Here is a 19,144-nt window from a genome sequence, read left to right as displayed (position 1 = left end):
GAGACATTTAATGAAATGCGCAGTTTACCACAGGACTAATCTACAATTAAGATGACATCATTTTATTTCCTGAAAAGTCATTGCTCATTAGTTTTATTGGTCGACTACTACATGTAGATTTGTCCTGCAATATTTGCCACTGGAGTTGTTTACACCTGTCTAGTTGACCTACTGACTCCTATACCCTTGCTAGCTTTAATTAGTTTGATTACAAAGAATACGGACACCTTAGAGGAGATTTCATCAACTACATTTACACCTAGGAGTGTATTTGTGGTAAGTAGGTTCAACAACAAAATGAAAGCAAGATCTTTCCAATGAAATACTAATTTACAGTATAGGAGCAGGCAGTCATGGGGTAGTTAGCTCGGTGTGAGAACTCTTTCATTGGGCGACTACTAGTTGATCCATAATCTACTCTTCTTAACTATTATACGTATTTATATATGTAATACCTTACAGTTCGTATCTATTCATATTGAAGCTACATCTCAGTAGGCTGGGAAGTCACTGTTATAACTTACTGTTATTTAGATTACCAGTCAATCTTTTAGCAGCACGATGCAATTTGATAGTAAAGATTGATTGTCTTTTTGCTACATATTCCTTTCAGACTCTTTATAGTGCCAGCACATGCTGCCTCTGAAAAGTTGGAAAGCCATGGTTTTTAAATATTTGCTTGTTGGAGCTGATGCAAACACCATGGCACTGCAACTAGTAACTGTTTTGAGACAGTTTGTCAAAATGATGTCATTTAAGGCATGCTTTAGCAAGTGATGGCAAAGGCAGCAAAGGATACCATGTCCAAAGGATGTGCATACCATGTCCAAAGACTCGAGATAACAGCTGGTATTCTAAGTACATACCCTAACCATAGACGCAAGATGACAGATAATATTTAGTTTAAATTTATGTATTCTCGTCATTGATCTAAAATAGCCTTGCACAAGATATCTACAAGGTTCTGTTCTGATTTGGAGCCTAAAGTTAAACACAACCTATACAACACAGTAATAGGCATGCATTGTCACGGGCAGGCAGTCACCTACATGGGGCTCTACAAAAGATATCGCTATATTGCTAAGGACAAAATATCTTCAAGCATAGAGATGTTAGCTGTTTCAAGGTAGATGCAGTGACCTCAAGACAAGGCACCCAAGATCAGTCGCTCAAAATATGGGATAAACAAGGAGAGACTTTAGAGTCCTTGTATATACATTCATAGGGTTTAATGTACAGCTAATGTTCTTAACCAAATCATTCCTAGCATCATCTTGAATAACTAGTAAAGTTTCAACAGTATAAAAGGCCATCAAATAAATAGACAAAAGTATAAAAAGTAGCTAACACTTTTATCTGTCTATTGATTGGTTGGAAAGAAGATTGACAAACGTGTGCCAATATGGTAAGGAGAGGCCTAATGAGGAGAAAGCTTCCTCTATCTGTTAACTATATAACAGTGGCAACAGGCATCTTTTAGAACCTGATGCGAGTGATATAAATGATATCATTGATGTACATGGAACATGTAAAAGCATTGACTAGCCCACTATTTCCCACTATTTCCCACTCTCCCCGACATCTGGTTGAAACAAGTAGAAAGTTGTGAAAAGCATCTTTTAGTCAGGTTCCCTGATAGGGTCAGAGAAACATGACTGAATCACTGCGCCTTCATTAAATCATCTTCATCCGCTGACAGATAGCCGTCCTAAAATAATAAGGATGCCAGGTTGTTAATGCATAAAAAGAATGAAATGATAAATGGTTTATGTCACCCCCTGTCACCGTGTCAATCTTTACTGGTACATCTATCTGTACAACTAAACACCTCACTGTCTGTAGCAAGTGGACACCTAGACAACGCCTTCTCTCATCGAGTCTACTCACAGTTCTTTTGACATACATCGTTATATTTATATTCGTCCAACTTTATTATTTTCCCAAAACTTACTGTTACCGCCTTAAAAACTATAAGCTTGCTCAATACTGACTGACTGCTAACCATCCTCAACTAGGGAAGCTGTTCAATATCAACTAAAACTAACCTTCTCACCACAAGTGACTAGATCACATGACAAGTGTCTATGTTGCTTTTATGAGCCTAACTTCAAGTTAAAAGCATTTTCATCTGAATGTGATATACATGTACGTGCTTGCTTTGCCTCTATCAATCTATTCATTGAAACTAACAGTGGCTAACTGATATGAATAAACCTGACACATTTACACAATACGCTATACAATATTATATAGAGGATAGAGAAAGATAAAGGAGAAAAAGGAAAGTGAGACACACCTCAGACTCGGAGTGGGCCATCATCATATCTAAGTCATCTAGCATCTCATCTTCTGATGACTCTACAATAGACACGCACTTGGTGAATTCTCAAGAAAACAGCTCTGTTCCTACAGCTATGACTTGGGTCTATTGCTGTATAAATGAAGATAACCATAGAGGCCATGACCTGAGTGACAACAGACCTATTGCTGGGTACTTAGAAGGGCATGTTCGAGTCTATGAATACAAAGTTTATGAACACTATATTTTAACGTAAACCACAGATAATTGAAACTTTTTAAATAAGGTCGATAATATAATTTCTTGTTTGCAGATATATACATTTTCAAATTTTCATGAAGAGTTATCTCCTTTCGCTCGTGTTGAATAAATATATAAGAGGACTACAGCAAAATGTTTTGACAGTTCAAAGCTATACTAAGGCACATGATCCTCAACACCAAATGGACCAGCAGTGTGCATGTTTACATTAGGAACTATCCCCATCACACAACTGGACACTGTATAACCAACATCGTGAAGCGCACCAATACAAGTCTATAAAATTTACATTCGACTCGTGGCTGTTGTGTAACATCAAACCATGACATGATTTTATAATGATTTCGACCAGCCTGAGCATCATTCCGATTGAATAAAATTATGATGGAAATTCATATCGAGATTGCCCAGCCCTCCATGATTGCTATTAGTTCTAGCAAGTTTGTTTCCCAATAATGTTCAGATTGTTGCAATTGTTATTACTAAAGTCAATTCTCCAGGTCATAAAATATACACAAGTTCAAAAGTTCAAAGCTAGGAAATAATCAATAGGCATGCATAAAGCATTCTGTTTAGAGTATAGTTATTTTTATTGGCTTGAAAACAATGTAATATTATGTATATTCTGAGAAAGTTGCAGCAAATCAATTTATGAGACCCCTTAGTAGTAAAGAAATGAACTGTATTTCACACTCACAAATACATACTACCTACAATGTACCCTCCATGAACTTCTATTAGTTACTATGTACCTTCCGTGAATACATCCAGGTGAATTGGTGAACAAGAAACTTAATGAATTTAACGTTTTAGAAAAATGTGATGGCATGACAAACAGGTGTCTGCAGCTTGATAAAACAGTTTTTTATGGAATGAGTTGATTTAAACACGCAGCTCACAGTTTAGTCCCGTCATATTCCCCAGGACATAATTTTGGATGATGACGCTACATTCATTCTGACCTTTGTTAAGTGCTTTCAAACATTTTGTAACAGTTACAATAAAGAAATGTTACAATACTATCCAGATGCCCGGCGTTGCACGGGTATTAAAAAACAGCCTATAATGGCAGATAATGTAATTGCCTACTACTTGCCATTAGCCTTGCACATTGCCAATGACTAATTTGAGTAAGCTACCACCCTTATTGCTAAACTTACTAATAAGAGCAAGCTTTGATGTTGCGTAATGCGGAGGGTAATGCGGAGGGCTATGTGTATTTTAACCGATGTTGCCGAGATTAGGCTCATATTGCCTAATGAGTCCATTCCATCACGCGTAACTAAATTGGTTAGTTTATCACCTGGCAAACAGGAGATTCCGAAATCAAACTCCAGCATGACCCGGAACTTTCATTCCTAGATTTTAATAGCTGAAAAGACCGAATGACAGACTTTGAGATTTATATATATAAAGCGATCTGTCATTTTACTCATGACATGCTTTTTAAGCAAAAATAGTATTGTAACACTTTCAGCATTTAACAATAATAAAAATATTAACAATAATAAATTACATTTTGAGACATTTTAGTAATACCCTAGGACACTTATGTATTCGCGTCATCTAACTTTCGCATTTTCGCGGAGTCATTCATCTCGCGCAAATTTCATGAGCGAAACTAAACTATCATAACGAATGAGCGAAAACGCGAAATTAAATAGCTTTGTTCATTGATATCCACAATAAAATCGTCATATTGGAAATGCAGGTAACCTTTGTGTGTGGTTGGGCTCATTGGGCAATTTCTGTTAAACTCATTATAGCTAATACGCCGACTGAGCAGCGTGGCAAAGCAAATTGAGATAACAAGTTCTTTTGGAAAAGCAGGCCTGTATTCCCTGGTTGCAAATTGGGGCAGCTAATGTTAGGCGACTAGTTATGAGCATCTGGGGGTTTGGAGGGGCGGTATCAGCCCCCTCAACAGGTTTCTTTCATGTAGGGCCTCAACTGGGCATCTCACATAAAGTTTTAAAAGATTTTATCGGAAATTATAAACATTTTTTCTGATATTTGTTTGTTTTAGGTGATGTGACTGCTAGGACGTGTTCAGATTAAAATAGGCTAATCTTGACCGCAGTTGAAACGCTCAGAAAAAGACATCTTTTTTCTTTTGAGTGTTTCAACAAAGATCAATTTTGCCGATTTTATTTTTAGTTCATCCGAAGGTTTTTACGCTTTCGTTGGGCCATTGCCAAACGGATGTTTGGTAAAACTTGACCCTTTGCAAAAGGGTCAAGTTTTACCAAACTCCTTTATAAAGGTCCTTTATAAAAGTCGTTAACGAAAATATTTTGCCAACCATGATAATAATGACGCCCAAGAACTATTAAAAGTTAACGTTCATCTCTCTGGCTTGGAATAATGTGATATTCTACAGCGATAAAAACTGTTCCCGTAGCCGTTGGGCAAATAACTGTTCGAGTTAATGATGTTGAGGTCGAGTTATCTAAAGCAGTTTATCATTACGTGGGAACGGACCAAACAAATTCGTTCGAGTTAACCAAGTTTTCGTGATAAAATTTTACATCTTCCTCGTTTGTCTTGGATAACAAGACAAACGAGGAAGATGATGATATTAGTTTAGTCACTGAATTTGTAACTGATGAGGATGAAAGTCTGGTAGGGAAAGTCATATAATTGAATAATAATTATTGTAGCGATGAATTTTATTACCAACCAAAAACAATAACAGCCTTGAGCCATGGCCACCGGCGTGCTATAAATACTTGAGATACAATATTGGTGCCACATCAGTCACGGCGGCAAGGGCAAGGACCTAGACGTCATTGATAGTCCAAGAAACAAATAGCAGCAAGCGATCAAGTTGCCTTGTCGATCTCGCCCACACATTTCTACCCGCGGTTCACAAATACAAACTAATCCCAAATTGAAATTTTTTTTTACTAGTGAACTGGACCTGAGGAATCCAAATATGTTTGTTCTATTGCATTTATTTTCACATCACTATATTTTCGCACTCATCAGATCCGCGAAATTAAGTTGCAGCGAAATTTTACTCTGTGTGCTACTCACGAAACTAAATACTAGCGAAATATAAGTGTCCTAGGGTAAATCTAATTTATGGAGAAATGTTGGCCAACAGACTTGATACTCGGTCACTAGCTAACTATTATGGCTAACAGCCATGATTACTTACGGCTTGCATTAGGGTAAGTCACAGACTATCTACCATAAGATATTCGGTGCTCATAAAACGAGAGGACCAAAATACATACCATCCTGAAGAGTAAGGAGGGCTGTGGAGTTTTCAACACTCTCTCCATCGTCTTTTTGACGAGCTATCTGTGAAAGAATGAGCTCGAGACGCCCCTGTAACCTGCTGAAGGTGCCCAGCTGGCTCACTCTATTCTCCATTATAGAATACATCCTTTGCAGCCGCTCCATCAAACCTGGAAACTAAACAAAACAGCCTTGGCCACTGAGTACAGACTCATCTTTTTACAAACTATCAAGTGTCTCCAGAAAAAAAATCATCTGTGATTTGATGCCCACCGAACACCTGCAAATGGTAATATCATGTGGCAACACCCAATTTATGCCATCTCACTAATATGAACATCCAATGCATGCCTATCTCACGAATATGAACACCCACTGCATGCCCATCTCACTAATACATGTATGTTCACCCACTGCATGCCCATCTCACTAATACATGTATGTTCACCCACTGCATGCCCATCTCACTAATACATGTATGTTCACCCACTGCATGCCCATCTCACTAATACATGTATGTTCACCCATTGCATGTCCATCTCACTAATATGAACACCCACTGCATGCCCATCTCACTAATATGAACACCCACTACATGCCCATCTCACGAATATGAACATCCACTGCATGCCATCTCACTAATATTTATGCATAGACACACTCATATATCAGGAAGAAGTATTGAGAGTAAATGCATCAACAAATAGAAATGATGACAAAGGATCCATCTGTCACGGTTACTTACAGTGGCAAGATACGAGGCATGAATGTGCAGCAGCGCCCGGAGCCACTTTACCAGAGAGGTATGAGCTGCCACGCCTCCCATACCGGCTCGGCTACCATAGACTTCCAGTCTTGCCGTCAAATGCTTCATTAGAGGCATGACACAGCTTAGTGGCAGGCGCCGCACTGTCGTGTTTATTATCTTTGGATCACTCGTCATCAATGTTTTCTGCAAATTATAGCAAAAGCAGTTGTGGTACAATTAACATGCGCGGAGTATTTTATGTCATGTATATAAACATGGAATGGAGAAAGTAGCAAAGTAGCAGGGCATGAGCAAGGAATATCTACTCACATTGAGGATGGTGGAATCATCCGACTGGAGGCCTTGTGACAGGAGTGTAGCCAGAGACTCTAACGGACCTGTCATATCTGTAGGTTTATCTCCGCTGGAACCCCGTAACAAAGCTAACCTCTCCTCTATTGTAATCTGAAGACATGCGATAGATGATGAATGAGTACATTGAAAGTTGGCAACAAGTAAATCAACTACTAGGAAGAAATATACATACAGTAGACGCTCCTAAAACGCATACCTCCTATAACATAAATTTCACTTAACGTAGATAAGTTAAGTGATGTTTTTGCTTCGCACCACATAACAGATTCGACATAACATAATGCATCAGGTCGGCACAAGTTCTCAAATTCGATTCGGATAACAAGAGCCTCATAGTTAACCTTGAAATTATCATTTTCTCTCTTGCCGAACTCAGAAGAGAAAACGACATACAGTGAAACTCGGATAACTTGCGCTCGGATAGCTCGAACACATGGTTAACTCGAACGGATTTGTTTGGTCCATTCCCACGCAATAATAAATTGCTTTAGACTATATGTCAATTGCACAATCGCGAGATCACGCAATGCTTGAAATTAATTAGTCTCAGTAGTGCCCCTCAACATCACAATAAAAACAGAGGGCTAGTGCATAATATCATCGGCAAAACATAGTATGGTGCTTGGAATCTGAGCTATTTATCATAGAAATAATCGGTACATGGAGAGCTAATTACAATGATTCCTTTGTTATCTTCATTGGTTTTCTGGAGTTGTCCTACCTTCGCCTGCCACTAGCGTCATTATCGTAGTTGATAAATATAAGCGGTAAGCAACAAAATAAGGGGTAAGAGCGCACAACACCGAATATGAAAATTGTGACGTCACAATTTTCGACATTGGTTGGTGTTTATAGGATTTCCCCAGAGCTTTACCGCAGAAATGTTCAATGGTTTTGGCTCGAAAATTGTGACGTCACAATTTTCGAGCCAATACCATTGAACAATTCTGCGGTAAAGCTCTGGGGAAATCCTATAAACACCAACCAATGTCTGTCTCACCATGTTAAACAATGGCTCAGTTGAAAGCCAAGATATTGAAGAGCCTGAATAAGCTGAAACAGTACTTATGTAAATGATGTGCGTTTACATAAATAAAATTACTTTAATCATGGACCCTTTACCAAAAGAGAAAAGTTGTCGATAGAATCCAGTGATACCAGCTAATGTAAAGTCATTAAATTAAAAAGTTATGTTTAGTTTTTTTCCATTTTGAAAGACCAAAGGGGTGAGCTTGGGAAGACCTAGGAAGGGATTAGGCTATTTACTTGTATTTTACTGTTCATATAAGATGAAATCCCTAGGACACAAATGTTCTCAGAATGGATTATGATAGTTCTCAGAATGATACTATGTTTGTTGTGAAAAAAACAGACATAGTATCAAATTTAGTATGAAGTTTATAGTATGAATCAAATAGAATGAAATTTATAGTATGAAATTTGTATCAAATAAAAATTTCATTTACTCTAGTTGACCGAATGGGCAGAATTTATCATTTGAAAGATATTAGTAACAAGCGATTATAGTAAAATCTCTATTTGAATGCCATTGCATTGTATTTTTTAACCGTTCCTCTATAGTGGCGTTCTATTAGAGGTGACATTTAAATAGAGAGCGGTGCTTTATGTTTGCGACTAGCTTGTCAGAATTTTGGGAATTAATAAACTCGCTCATAAATGTAACCCTTTTACGAGCGAGTATTTGGTATCATTTTGTGGAAAATTTTCTACTGATCACTTTCTATTATAGTTTCATAAAGAACAAATATAATGAATGTCGGAGTGGCAGTATATTAGAGGTGGGGTTCAATTGAAGGGTGGCACTGTATTTTTCAACTTTTCCCTTATGGTGGGGTGCTACTAGAGGTGGAATTCAAATAAAGAGTGGCGCTCAAATAAAGTTTTTAGGCAACTCTCTCTCATTCAAATCAAGCGGTTCTGGTATATTTTACCTCAATCCATTGCTCCAAGCTGACATTGCCTCAAATATACAATGCTATAATTATAGAGAATGCAAATTACTGGATTGGAGAAACAGTAAATGACTTAGAGAGTTACTGGTATAATCTGTACGGATATACTCATCCCCATGCAATATTTGTTGAACTTCAAGTAAATTCACAAGTCATCATACCAGTCATTCATATCACAAGTAGTATTACTCTCACGATGAAAGGAAAAGGGCTAATATCACTCAGACCGCCTGCAGAAGCAATTACCTCAGGCTCATCGAGAGATCTCTTCCCTGGATGTTTCTTCGTACGAGACTTCTTAGAGGAAATGGTTCCGCCTCCTTCTACAGCAGGAGTCAAGGTCGTCACATTACCATCCGTCTTTGGTTTCCTAACATTTCCAACACTTGTAACCCTTGTCACAGGATTGGACTTGCTTGGGTCCGCTCTTTTTAAATGCACATCATCAGAATCTGTACTCGCCTGTTCGGAAAGAAGACTGGAGTAAAACACAAATTGATACTATTTTCGAGAGAATCCAATCAAATTAAGCTAGAAAACTAACTTGATATATTGTTCTAAAAACGTAAGTAGGGCCTTAATGAAACTAGCTGCATAGCATACAATAACCCGGATAATGCGATATCGGCTCAATAAACTTGGTCAGTAAAAACCAACCAGGGAGACTTTAATAAAGGGATGATAGAGGCACTGAGTAAATTGCATGGCCAATATGGATTTAAATGCTAAGTATTTACAGGTTCTGATAAATTGGACCAGTTTCACGGTGAGTTCACATACTCAGTTAAATTTTTCGTTAATGTTGTAATGAGAGGATTTGTAATTAGCACCACAACTGAATATTCCAGATTTTTATGATTGCTTGAATTACTTGTTACATGTATTGAATGTATATGTTTTGAGTTATACGGCATTCTTTTACATGTATGTTTCATCATTGTTTTATTGTTAACGAGCTACAGTTTCCGTTCATATTCAAATTACTGGAGCTTCACACAATATTTTTACTAGTTGTGATGTCAGATTGAACGAATCTGACATCACAACGAACCATGTTTATTACATGTATTAGGCCTACCTGTCCAAACCATGTTTGTAATCTGAGCGCACATTACTCTTACGCAGTTTGTTCAAGCATCCATTCTATAATATCAGAGTAAACCCATCAATTCAGAGCTCTTTCTGTGAACCAAGTAATGTTAATTTTTGAGCAAAGACTCAAAAGCTGGAGTAGACAGTACAATCGACAAGCACACGATAGCGAAAAAACTTGATAACTAGTATATAATTAACATTGAAACTTAACAATTATAAAAGTTCAGCCATGAGTGATAATATTTAAAGGACAGTTTTCTTGTAAAAACCTGAATCATGCACAAAGTCAGTTGTATATATACAAACAGGTCCAAATCTTGACATTGAGTTTAATAAAAAATACAGCCCCATGTAACTACGGTATACTGATTGGCAGAAAATATAATTTCTTTTTAAAGTGTAACACGAAGGAAATACAGGTTTTCGGCTCAAACAATAGGAAAATCACAGACAAAAATCACATCTAAACAAGCAATTTTGTGAACAAAGTGGAGTCTTATCCACTAACATCTTATCCAGCTATCCATCGACATCGGTCAATAGATTGCAACTATAACAATTACGCTCCTAGTAAGTTTGAACGACATATTGGAAAAGACGAGGAATAGCACAAATTAATTCTTATTTGCAATGCACAATGTATTACTGTCCTAACTTTTGACTCGTAGTTGGCAATTTTAGACTTGGAATTGTGCACACGTTGAGTAACCGTGCAATAAGTGTCTCAATGGTCATTTGCATTTGTTAAAAAGATAAAGAATTCTATGCCAGCGGTCATAGCGCGACATTCCTGTATCATCAAATAGAAATAGGAACGTATAGGAAAGAATGAAAAATGTTTAAAATGGAACAGCTTGCAAGACATTTTATTGCGCATCATCATTTTATGCGTATCAGGCATGAAACATTCGGTAAAAATTTGTGAGTAATAAAACTTGCTTAACTTGCAGATTTGTGCTGAGTTTTGCACGAGCTGACGGAATGACTCAAACTTGTTTGTGCTGAGTCCTGCACGAGCTGAGGGAATGACTCAAACTCGTTTGTGCTGAGTCTTGCACGAGCTGACGGAATGACTCAAACTCGTTTGTGCTGAGTCTTGCACGAGCTGACAGAATGACTCAAACTTGTTTGTGCTGAGTCTTGCACGAGCTGACGGAATGACTCAAACTTGTTTGTGCTGAGTCTTGCACGAGCTGACGGAATGACTCAAACTCGTTTGTGCTGAGTCTTGCACGAGCTGACGGAATGACTCAAACTCGTTTGTGCTGAGTCTTGCACGAGCTGACGGAATGACTCAAACTTGTTTGTGCTGAGTCTTGCACGAGCTGACGGAATGACTCAAACTTGTGGATTAATCGCTTCATGGAAACATAGTGATAGGTATAAGATATGACAATATATTACCATTTGAGGCAGCAAATATAAATAATATAAGCATAATGCAAACAGCATAGCTTACCAGCTCTAGGTTCTCGAAGGCAGGACAAATAACAGATCCATACATGAGAAGCAAGCTGTCCATACTAGTGAGATCTGACACCAGAATTGGTAGCGCTTTTCCTGTCAGAGTTGACAATCTGACACGGCTAAAAGCTTTGATTGGTTTCTTGCTAGGCGCACTGTTGAGCAAGTGAGAGAAGATTTCCACAGTACCTCCGGTCGTTTGCACGGCTATCTTCAAACTACCCAAGTCCTGAGAACACACATTCCATAGGTATTGAAGCAAATAAAAACCTCAGTTTGATTGCAGTATCTTCAACTACCAATAGTCAGAATTCTCTGAATAAACTTGATGGACAGATTACGGATAAAAAGAGAATAGAGGATATATATGTATACATAAAATAAAACCGCAACTTACCCTGTCATATCTGAGAGATGACCACCTAGGTTCATCTTCAAGTATAAAAGAAGCTTTTGCTCTCTTACTGTTGCTTGACTTGGACTTGGGTGACCAAAGTGAAATCACTCTGTCATCATTTGCGACGGACACGACGTGAACAGAGTTAGCATCAACAGGGCTATCTTCTGGAACAATGCAATGCACCCTCAATATGTCTGTCGCATGGCCTGTGAATGTCTATAAAAGACAACAACCTCAGAGCCGTGATGTTTAAATTACAGCAATAAACTTCACACAGATCTACACTTTATATAAATCTATATATATGTTTCTCAAATTTTGTGTGTATGTACATGTATGTGGATATGTGTGTAGTTACAGCTATTGCTAATAAAATTTTTGAATAAAGAATCCGTATCCGCAGAAAATTTGATCTCGAAATGGCCGTACTTGGTAAGGCAATGGCCATACTTGGTAAGGCAATGGCCGTACTTGGTAAGGCAATGGCCATACTTGGTAAGGCAATGGCCGTACTTAGTAAGTCAAGCATGCATCACACAGGTGAACGTCTCTTGTGTATGAATGCAATAGCCACTGCGGAAGGACGCTGGTCAACAGGCCCCATAAATAGTCTTAATGTGAAGACCAGATGTTCGCTATTTACAAAGTCTCACCTCCATAAATGACTTAATGTAATGATGAATGACAGCTCCGACTTTACAAACTTACAAATTTTTTTTGTTTCAGAACTAGTTTTTTGTTTCAAGACTACTCAAAAGTTGACTATGAAAAAATTTGCAAAGTTTTTAAATTTATCTGAATGAATTATCGGGCCGCTTCATGTTTAATTTGATGTCAAAAAGTGTGATGAAAACAACTGTTGTTATTTGAACGATACTTTTAGAATGGGCCGTAACCAGTTGGATTCTGCTTGTCATTTGTGCTATCACTAAAATGTATTGACAACTTCACAACTGGCCTTTTTTCTAGCAGTTAATAAAAGTCAACATTTTATAGATTTAAAATCTATGTAAACTGTTAAAAAAATCAAATATTCTTAGAAACATTGCGTGTGCTTTTAATACACACATTTAGGGCACTATCAAATAAGTATTAGTCCAAGGAGTTACAAATGATGAACATAAATTTTTATACAATTCAAACGTGAGTGTGACACTTGACCAGGTCTCACCATCTTATGTTTTACAACTATTTCAGCAGTCAAACAATTTCATAATTCAACTACATACTAAAATCTAAAAGCTAACCTCAGGTAAAAATAGACAATTCTATAAACGGCCACTTCAGATCTGCCTAACTAGTATAACAAGATCCTGATATTAAAATATGCAGTAACATATAATTGTTTATTTACTCATGTTTTGTTGAAAAATGTTATATATATAAAAAACACTTGCATAAAACCACTAGCAAATAAATAAACCATGTTTCATCTCCAACTATAATACAGAACAACTGCACACTGAGTGCCAACCAACAGCACTGCCACAAAAACTCAAGCTGATATCTGTGGCTATTGCTGAAAAAAATGGGATAGTTACATTAAAGTTATAGCTCAATTACAGTTCACTTGTATCACAATTTTGATTATTATTGAATTTCATCAAATACTTTCTTCATTACAATAATTTTGTTTCGTATTTTAAATATCAATATTTTAGCTAAAATGTAACTCAGCTAAATTAATTAAATTTAGTTAGTTTTTTTATAATAAATTCTACTTGAAGTAAAATAATTAGTCGTGAAAGAATTAAAGGGAAATGAGAAGCAAAGCATGGCAACACAGTAAACACGCTCACGCAAGAGGTAAGATCTGGACACAAGTTACAATGGCCAAGCGGGTGTTATCTGAGCAGATGACCAGGGCGTGGAAGTGAGAAGGGTGAGAGAGGGCCCAAGAGGGGTTGAAGGGAGTGCAGAGATTATCACCCACCTTTTCTTCAACAAAAGACTCTAGGTTCCACATAGATATGGTGCGACTGGCAGAGATCAAGTGAGTTGAACCACATAAAGATAAGTTGCTCACGCTGGACTTACTGCATTTCCATTTCCTGTCAAAACCAAGTTCAAGTTCAGCCAAATTGTCAATAACTTTGATTTTAACATTTTTGGAAACCTCGTGTTGGATGAATAAGTTCATAGTATAATTTGCGAATGTGGAAAATAGAAATGTACATGTAAGTACAGACAGAAGCTGATAATCTAAGAGATTTTGTTATACTCGACCTGTCAATCATTACAAGGCTAACATTCAACTAAGGAGACTCTTTCCAAACAACCAGTACAACTAAATTTAGACCAAACTGAATTTAAGCGGAAGCATTCTGTTGTGATAAACAATCGGAGAGGTCTTTTGAGAGTCTAGCATTGCAAACATTGACATTTATTTTTTACATCATGCTTAATCTGCTCTAAAAGATCCTGGTAGGTGGTACTGTTGACAGCGGTGCCTTTTTAAGTTCCTGGTAGGTGGTACTGTTGACAGCGGTGCCTTTTTAAGTTCCTGGTAGGTGGTACTGTTGTAAGAGGTATTTTTTAAGACATGAAATAATGATAACGTCTTGCATGTCCCCAAAAAAACAGTAAGCATAACTTTAAGAGTAGACCAATGTGACTTGAACATCTTCTTGATAGGAGATTTGCTATATTTCCACTGTATTTCCACTGTATTGACTGATGCTTGGATTTCGGTTCATAGTGCCAAATCTATGTCTCATGATAAGTGGCAAGCCTTCTAAGAAACCCATCACTTTCTCTTTCACATCGAAAAAGGTTTTCTTGACTCAATCTTCTGTCGGTGCTTTTGGGAACATAGTGACAGATGAATTTTGAGTAAGCAACGCCCTCATGAATAACTTTGCGCACTGGATCAACTTACACACAAAATTTGTTTCCAACATTTTCCACTGTTACTATTCTTTTAGTTTGAACAAACTCATGAACTGCTTCAATCAGATTAGAGGTTATCACATCAACCAGTCTACCTGATCTCTCTTCATCACCAATACTCATCCTGCCATCTCTAAACCATTTTACCCATTTGTACACATTTTCCGGCTAAAACCGTCTTCTGCCTAAACATTCACAATCTATCTGTAAATCTCACTGGCTTTACACCTTCAAGCTATCAAAAACTTGAGAGCTGATTTTTGTTCAACTCTGGAGAATGTGTTATGGTCGGCCATTTTAGAAAACCTCATTAAAGGATCACACAACTTCGTAACTCCAAGAAAAATTATGTGAGCTATCAGTAAAGATTGTAAAAATTAAAAAAAATTAGGCTTCTACTTATAATAGAACTGTTTTTATAAATAAATTCACCTATTTATCAAAAACCCTTGTACACTAATAAATACAAAAAAAGATTCAGTTATAAATATTAACCATGTAAAACGTGAACCTACTACGGTGTCAGCTTAAGATTAAACTAAAATTAAATGGTTACAGTGCGCCCTTGCCATACGATTTTAATTCGTTTCACGGTTAACACTGTATAGCGAAAATGTCGTATAGAGGGGTATAGAAACCCATAGTAATTATATATAATGCAAACATCTCCTAGTAAGATCATCGAAATTTCATATAATTACTGTACATACTAAAAATTAGTAGCAAAATAGTCTATTAACCTTACTACCTATAGCTAACTACAGAAACTTTAAAGCATTTACTGGTTATGGTTTGCAATAAAATGCAACATTACAATGTAATATGTACAGTACGTACTGTAGGGAGTTCTTACCTTCGAGAGAGACATATAACAAACTTTGAACTTAACTTAAATAAATTTAGCTTACTAAACACACACTTGAAGCTAAGTTTTAGTATGCATTTTTAACTATTTTACTTAATTTCAACTTTTTCATTGCTAAAACTTTATCACTTATTGGTTTCCAGTTTCGTTTTCCCTGCTTCGGCTTCATTTTTCAACCTAATTCGATAAGAAAGCTGAGCGATGCTGTTCTCGAAAGCGACCTCTCGCTACTTGACCATTTAATGGCCATCAAAAGAAAAAAAGAAATTTTACTATTGTACCTTTGGAGTGGCGCGACTTGAGCTGGTACATGAAGTGGGTAGAGCATAAAGGAGGCAAAAAATTGTATCAATACTAATTATGTTACTGTACACTTGAAAATCAATTTAGTACATAATGAAGTAGATTTTTGCTAGCAGGCTAAGAGAAGTTGTCCGATCCCCTGTTTGAATTGATCGCAACACCAACTTTGCTACTAGTTATAATAAAGGGAAATAGTGCTTCTTTTTCCATGAGAAAGTTGAACTAAAATAAATCGTTCATCATATCTCTTTTAGGCGTTGTAAGTTTTTTGATAAACAGCATATCGGCATCTTTGTTATTTCAATGTAATAAGCACACTGATTGCAAAATTTTAATTTCAAGCGAAATTTGTGGTGAATTGGTATGGTGAAATAGGATTCGTGTGGCGAGGACGAAGAACCACCGTGTTCCACTTCACAAGGCGAAAAATCATATAACAGGGACATCATAACCTTAGGGGGCACTGTACGTATATACAATCATCTCTGACTGCAAGGAAGTTCAACTACAACTATAATATAAAGAATAGGTATTTCTACAGATGTTAACATCAATGATTGCAAATACGTACAGCATATACAGTAAAACCTCTAATTGAACGCCATGGCAAGCTCTATTTTTTCACCCTTCGTCTCTAGTGGCGGTCAATTGAAAGCGCCGGTCAAATAGAGGCTGGGGCGATGTATTTTTTAAATGGCTCCTCAAGAATTTCGGGAAGATAAATTTAGCCCTTTTTCGGGTGAAGCGAATGTCGCTTATATTTTGACATCTTCTTCAGGTGGAGAGTTTGTTAGAGCTCTCAATTTTTTATTTCATTTTAAATTTGAAGGCTTATTTTCATCTTATATCTATATTTAACAATGCTGAATAAAAGCTAATTGCACTCATTGATATGTTTGCTACAGTTTGCAGCCAAAGCTAGCTTTTTATGTGCAATAGAAGAGGAGTTATGAGCATCGATCCATTGTAAGCCGTGTTAAGATAACAGCAAGGATGCTATTAAATAATATGCCATAAATCTGCAAATTTATAAGTTACTAGCTGCATTACCCGCCTACAGGAATAGATTCACGTGTAGCATAAGGTTTATTGAGAGATGTCTTTCATACTGTATAACAACTCCAAATGTGCAGTCTACTGAAATTGTAGTCTTGATGTATTATTATGTAAATTGTCTACTGAAATTGTTGCCCTGAATATGCATACACATATACATGTCAATAATGTTGGGGAAAACAATGAAAATCTGCAATGTGTTTTACAGCTAGATGCGTGTAAAATCTAAAAAATTCATGTATTCTTGATTCATGTGTCTAGATTCATGCATCCATTTATTCCCGTCTATATTTGCAATTGACGATCGCGCACTTCTGCCGCCGAGCCCCAGCCTTGGCTGACCAGTCTTTACCCGCCGAGCGGTTGACCATTGCACTCTTGCACTCGGCTTGCAATCAATCGCCTCGCAATCAATCGCCTCGCAATCAATCGCCTCGCAATCAATCGCCTCGCACTCGCAATCAATCGCCTCGCACTCGCAATCAATCGCCTCGCACTCGCAATCAATCGCCTCGCACTCGCAATCAATCGCCTCACAATCAATCGCCCCACACTCGCAATCAATCGCCCCACACTCACAATCAATTGCCTAGCACTCAATCGCTTCGCAATCAATCGCCTCGCACTCGCCAACTCATTCATTCAGAAAGCCGCGCCTGGATACTCTCGCTGCACTCAGGGCGAAAAAGGTCTCCCGCGCATCCCCAAGTGACGCCACCATCCCAAACCGCTAGCTGCATTACTCGTCCATGGGAACAGATTCATGTACAGCAAGAGGTTTATCGAGAGTTGTTTTTCATACTGTAAAACAACTCCAAATATGGAGTCAACTGAATTTTTCTGACCCGATCACACTATGCATACACATATTAGTGTTGGGCCGGTATCTAATTTAGTGCCGGATCGGATATCCTTGCACATTTTTATCGGTTTTCCCGGTATCGGTATCCTCGGTATTTACCATCTTCGGTATACTTTGCCAACTAAGAAAGTTCGGTATTGTCGGTACTATTGTTCGGTATGTGGTTATCAGTGTGTCTTTAAATGGTTTAAACTTTAAATCATAACTGTCTCGAACAATTTTTATCGTTGTGCAAAAAGTAGCCTGTGCAAAAAAAATGCTTTAGTCAGCAGTATATTTTTACGGCAAAGAGACTCCTTGTTTTAGAAAGCCAAAAAAGAAAAGAAAAATGAAAATATAATTTTCATGATAAATGTTTTTATTGTTTATTCTATTAAAAAATATAGTTATTGATACAAACGTTATGTATAATAAAGAACAGATAGATAATGGTAAGGGCTCTCTTTGTTAAATATACTGAAACAGTTAAAAAAAATCTTACTATCACATATTGTAATCAGGTAATGTAATCACATAATTATACGCAGTCCAATTAGAGTCCAGTCCCGTTAGAGTCTTTAAACGTCCTCCCATCTGTGCAGAACTCCCAAACCTTCAAGGCTGGTGGCATTATCAATGTAACGTAATATAATAGTAGATACAGTAAGCGTGGAAATTTTCGTTGAATTTGTTCGCCAATGCGTGCTGAGATTAGCATGTTCGTCACGAAGCGTTTTAAAAATCTCTCCGGATATCCGTATAACCATTTATCGGTAGGCTTTTACGGATAAATACCGATCATATCAAACCGGCCGCGGATACCTAGCTGACACCGAAAATGATTGGTTTCCTCAGATACCGAGAATCCCTCGGTATCGGTAAGAGCGGATAACCTAATACCGGCCCAACACTAACACATATGCAGTCATATATGTCAATACTGTTGGGAGAACAATGGAAATCTGCAATACATTTTACAGCTAGTCTACAATGCATCAGTCTCAAACCACTCAAATCGGCATTGCCCTATTGGTGTACAGAGAACTGATAATGATAGCGACATTGCTAGGGGAACAGTTCAAACTGGCAGTATTGAAAAGTTTTGCATCTTTTAAAAAATGTACAAAATATTTTGCTATCGCCAGCATTTATTGAATGGAGACTTCTACATTCTTAAAACACTAGTCATAGCTCACCAGTTTTTCATCTATAGCCTGTGTTTTGACTTGGTATATACAAACAGTAATGAGGCTGTGTCGATAAAATTTATATGTATAACAGCACAGACAGTATGATGTCAAGGCAGATACAGCATTAGCACCTTACAATAAT

At 37.3% G+C, this 19,144-nt stretch overlaps 1 protein-coding gene across 1 annotated transcript in view; it reads right to left on the bottom strand.

Annotated features, from left to right (window-relative positions):
- Positions 1–907: 907 nt before the first annotated feature.
- The window catches only part of LOC137401206 (WD repeat-containing protein 43-like), a 24,140-nt gene continuing 5,903 nt past the window's right edge, over positions 908–19,144 (bottom strand). The window contains exons 4-12 of the mRNA XM_068087603.1: positions 13,792–13,909; positions 11,856–12,074; positions 11,454–11,687; positions 9,146–9,361; positions 6,882–7,016; positions 6,549–6,755; positions 5,800–5,980; positions 2,297–2,358; positions 908–1,708 (exon numbers count right to left, since the gene is read on the bottom strand). Of these exons, the coding sequence (XP_067943704.1) occupies positions 1,661–1,708; positions 2,297–2,358; positions 5,800–5,980; positions 6,549–6,755; positions 6,882–7,016; positions 9,146–9,361; positions 11,454–11,687; positions 11,856–12,074; positions 13,792–13,909 (1,420 nt within the window). The 3' untranslated portion in view covers positions 908–1,660. The remainder of the gene's footprint in view (positions 1,709–2,296; positions 2,359–5,799; positions 5,981–6,548; positions 6,756–6,881; positions 7,017–9,145; positions 9,362–11,453; positions 11,688–11,855; positions 12,075–13,791; positions 13,910–19,144) is intronic.

Source organism: Watersipora subatra, chromosome 7 (assembly GCF_963576615.1).
Source record: "Watersipora subatra chromosome 7, tzWatSuba1.1, whole genome shotgun sequence".
Taxonomy (NCBI): domain Eukaryota; kingdom Metazoa; phylum Bryozoa; class Gymnolaemata; order Cheilostomatida; family Watersiporidae; genus Watersipora; species Watersipora subatra.
The sequence above is the reverse complement of the archived record's forward strand: the minus strand, read 5'-3'. Positions and strand labels throughout refer to the sequence as shown.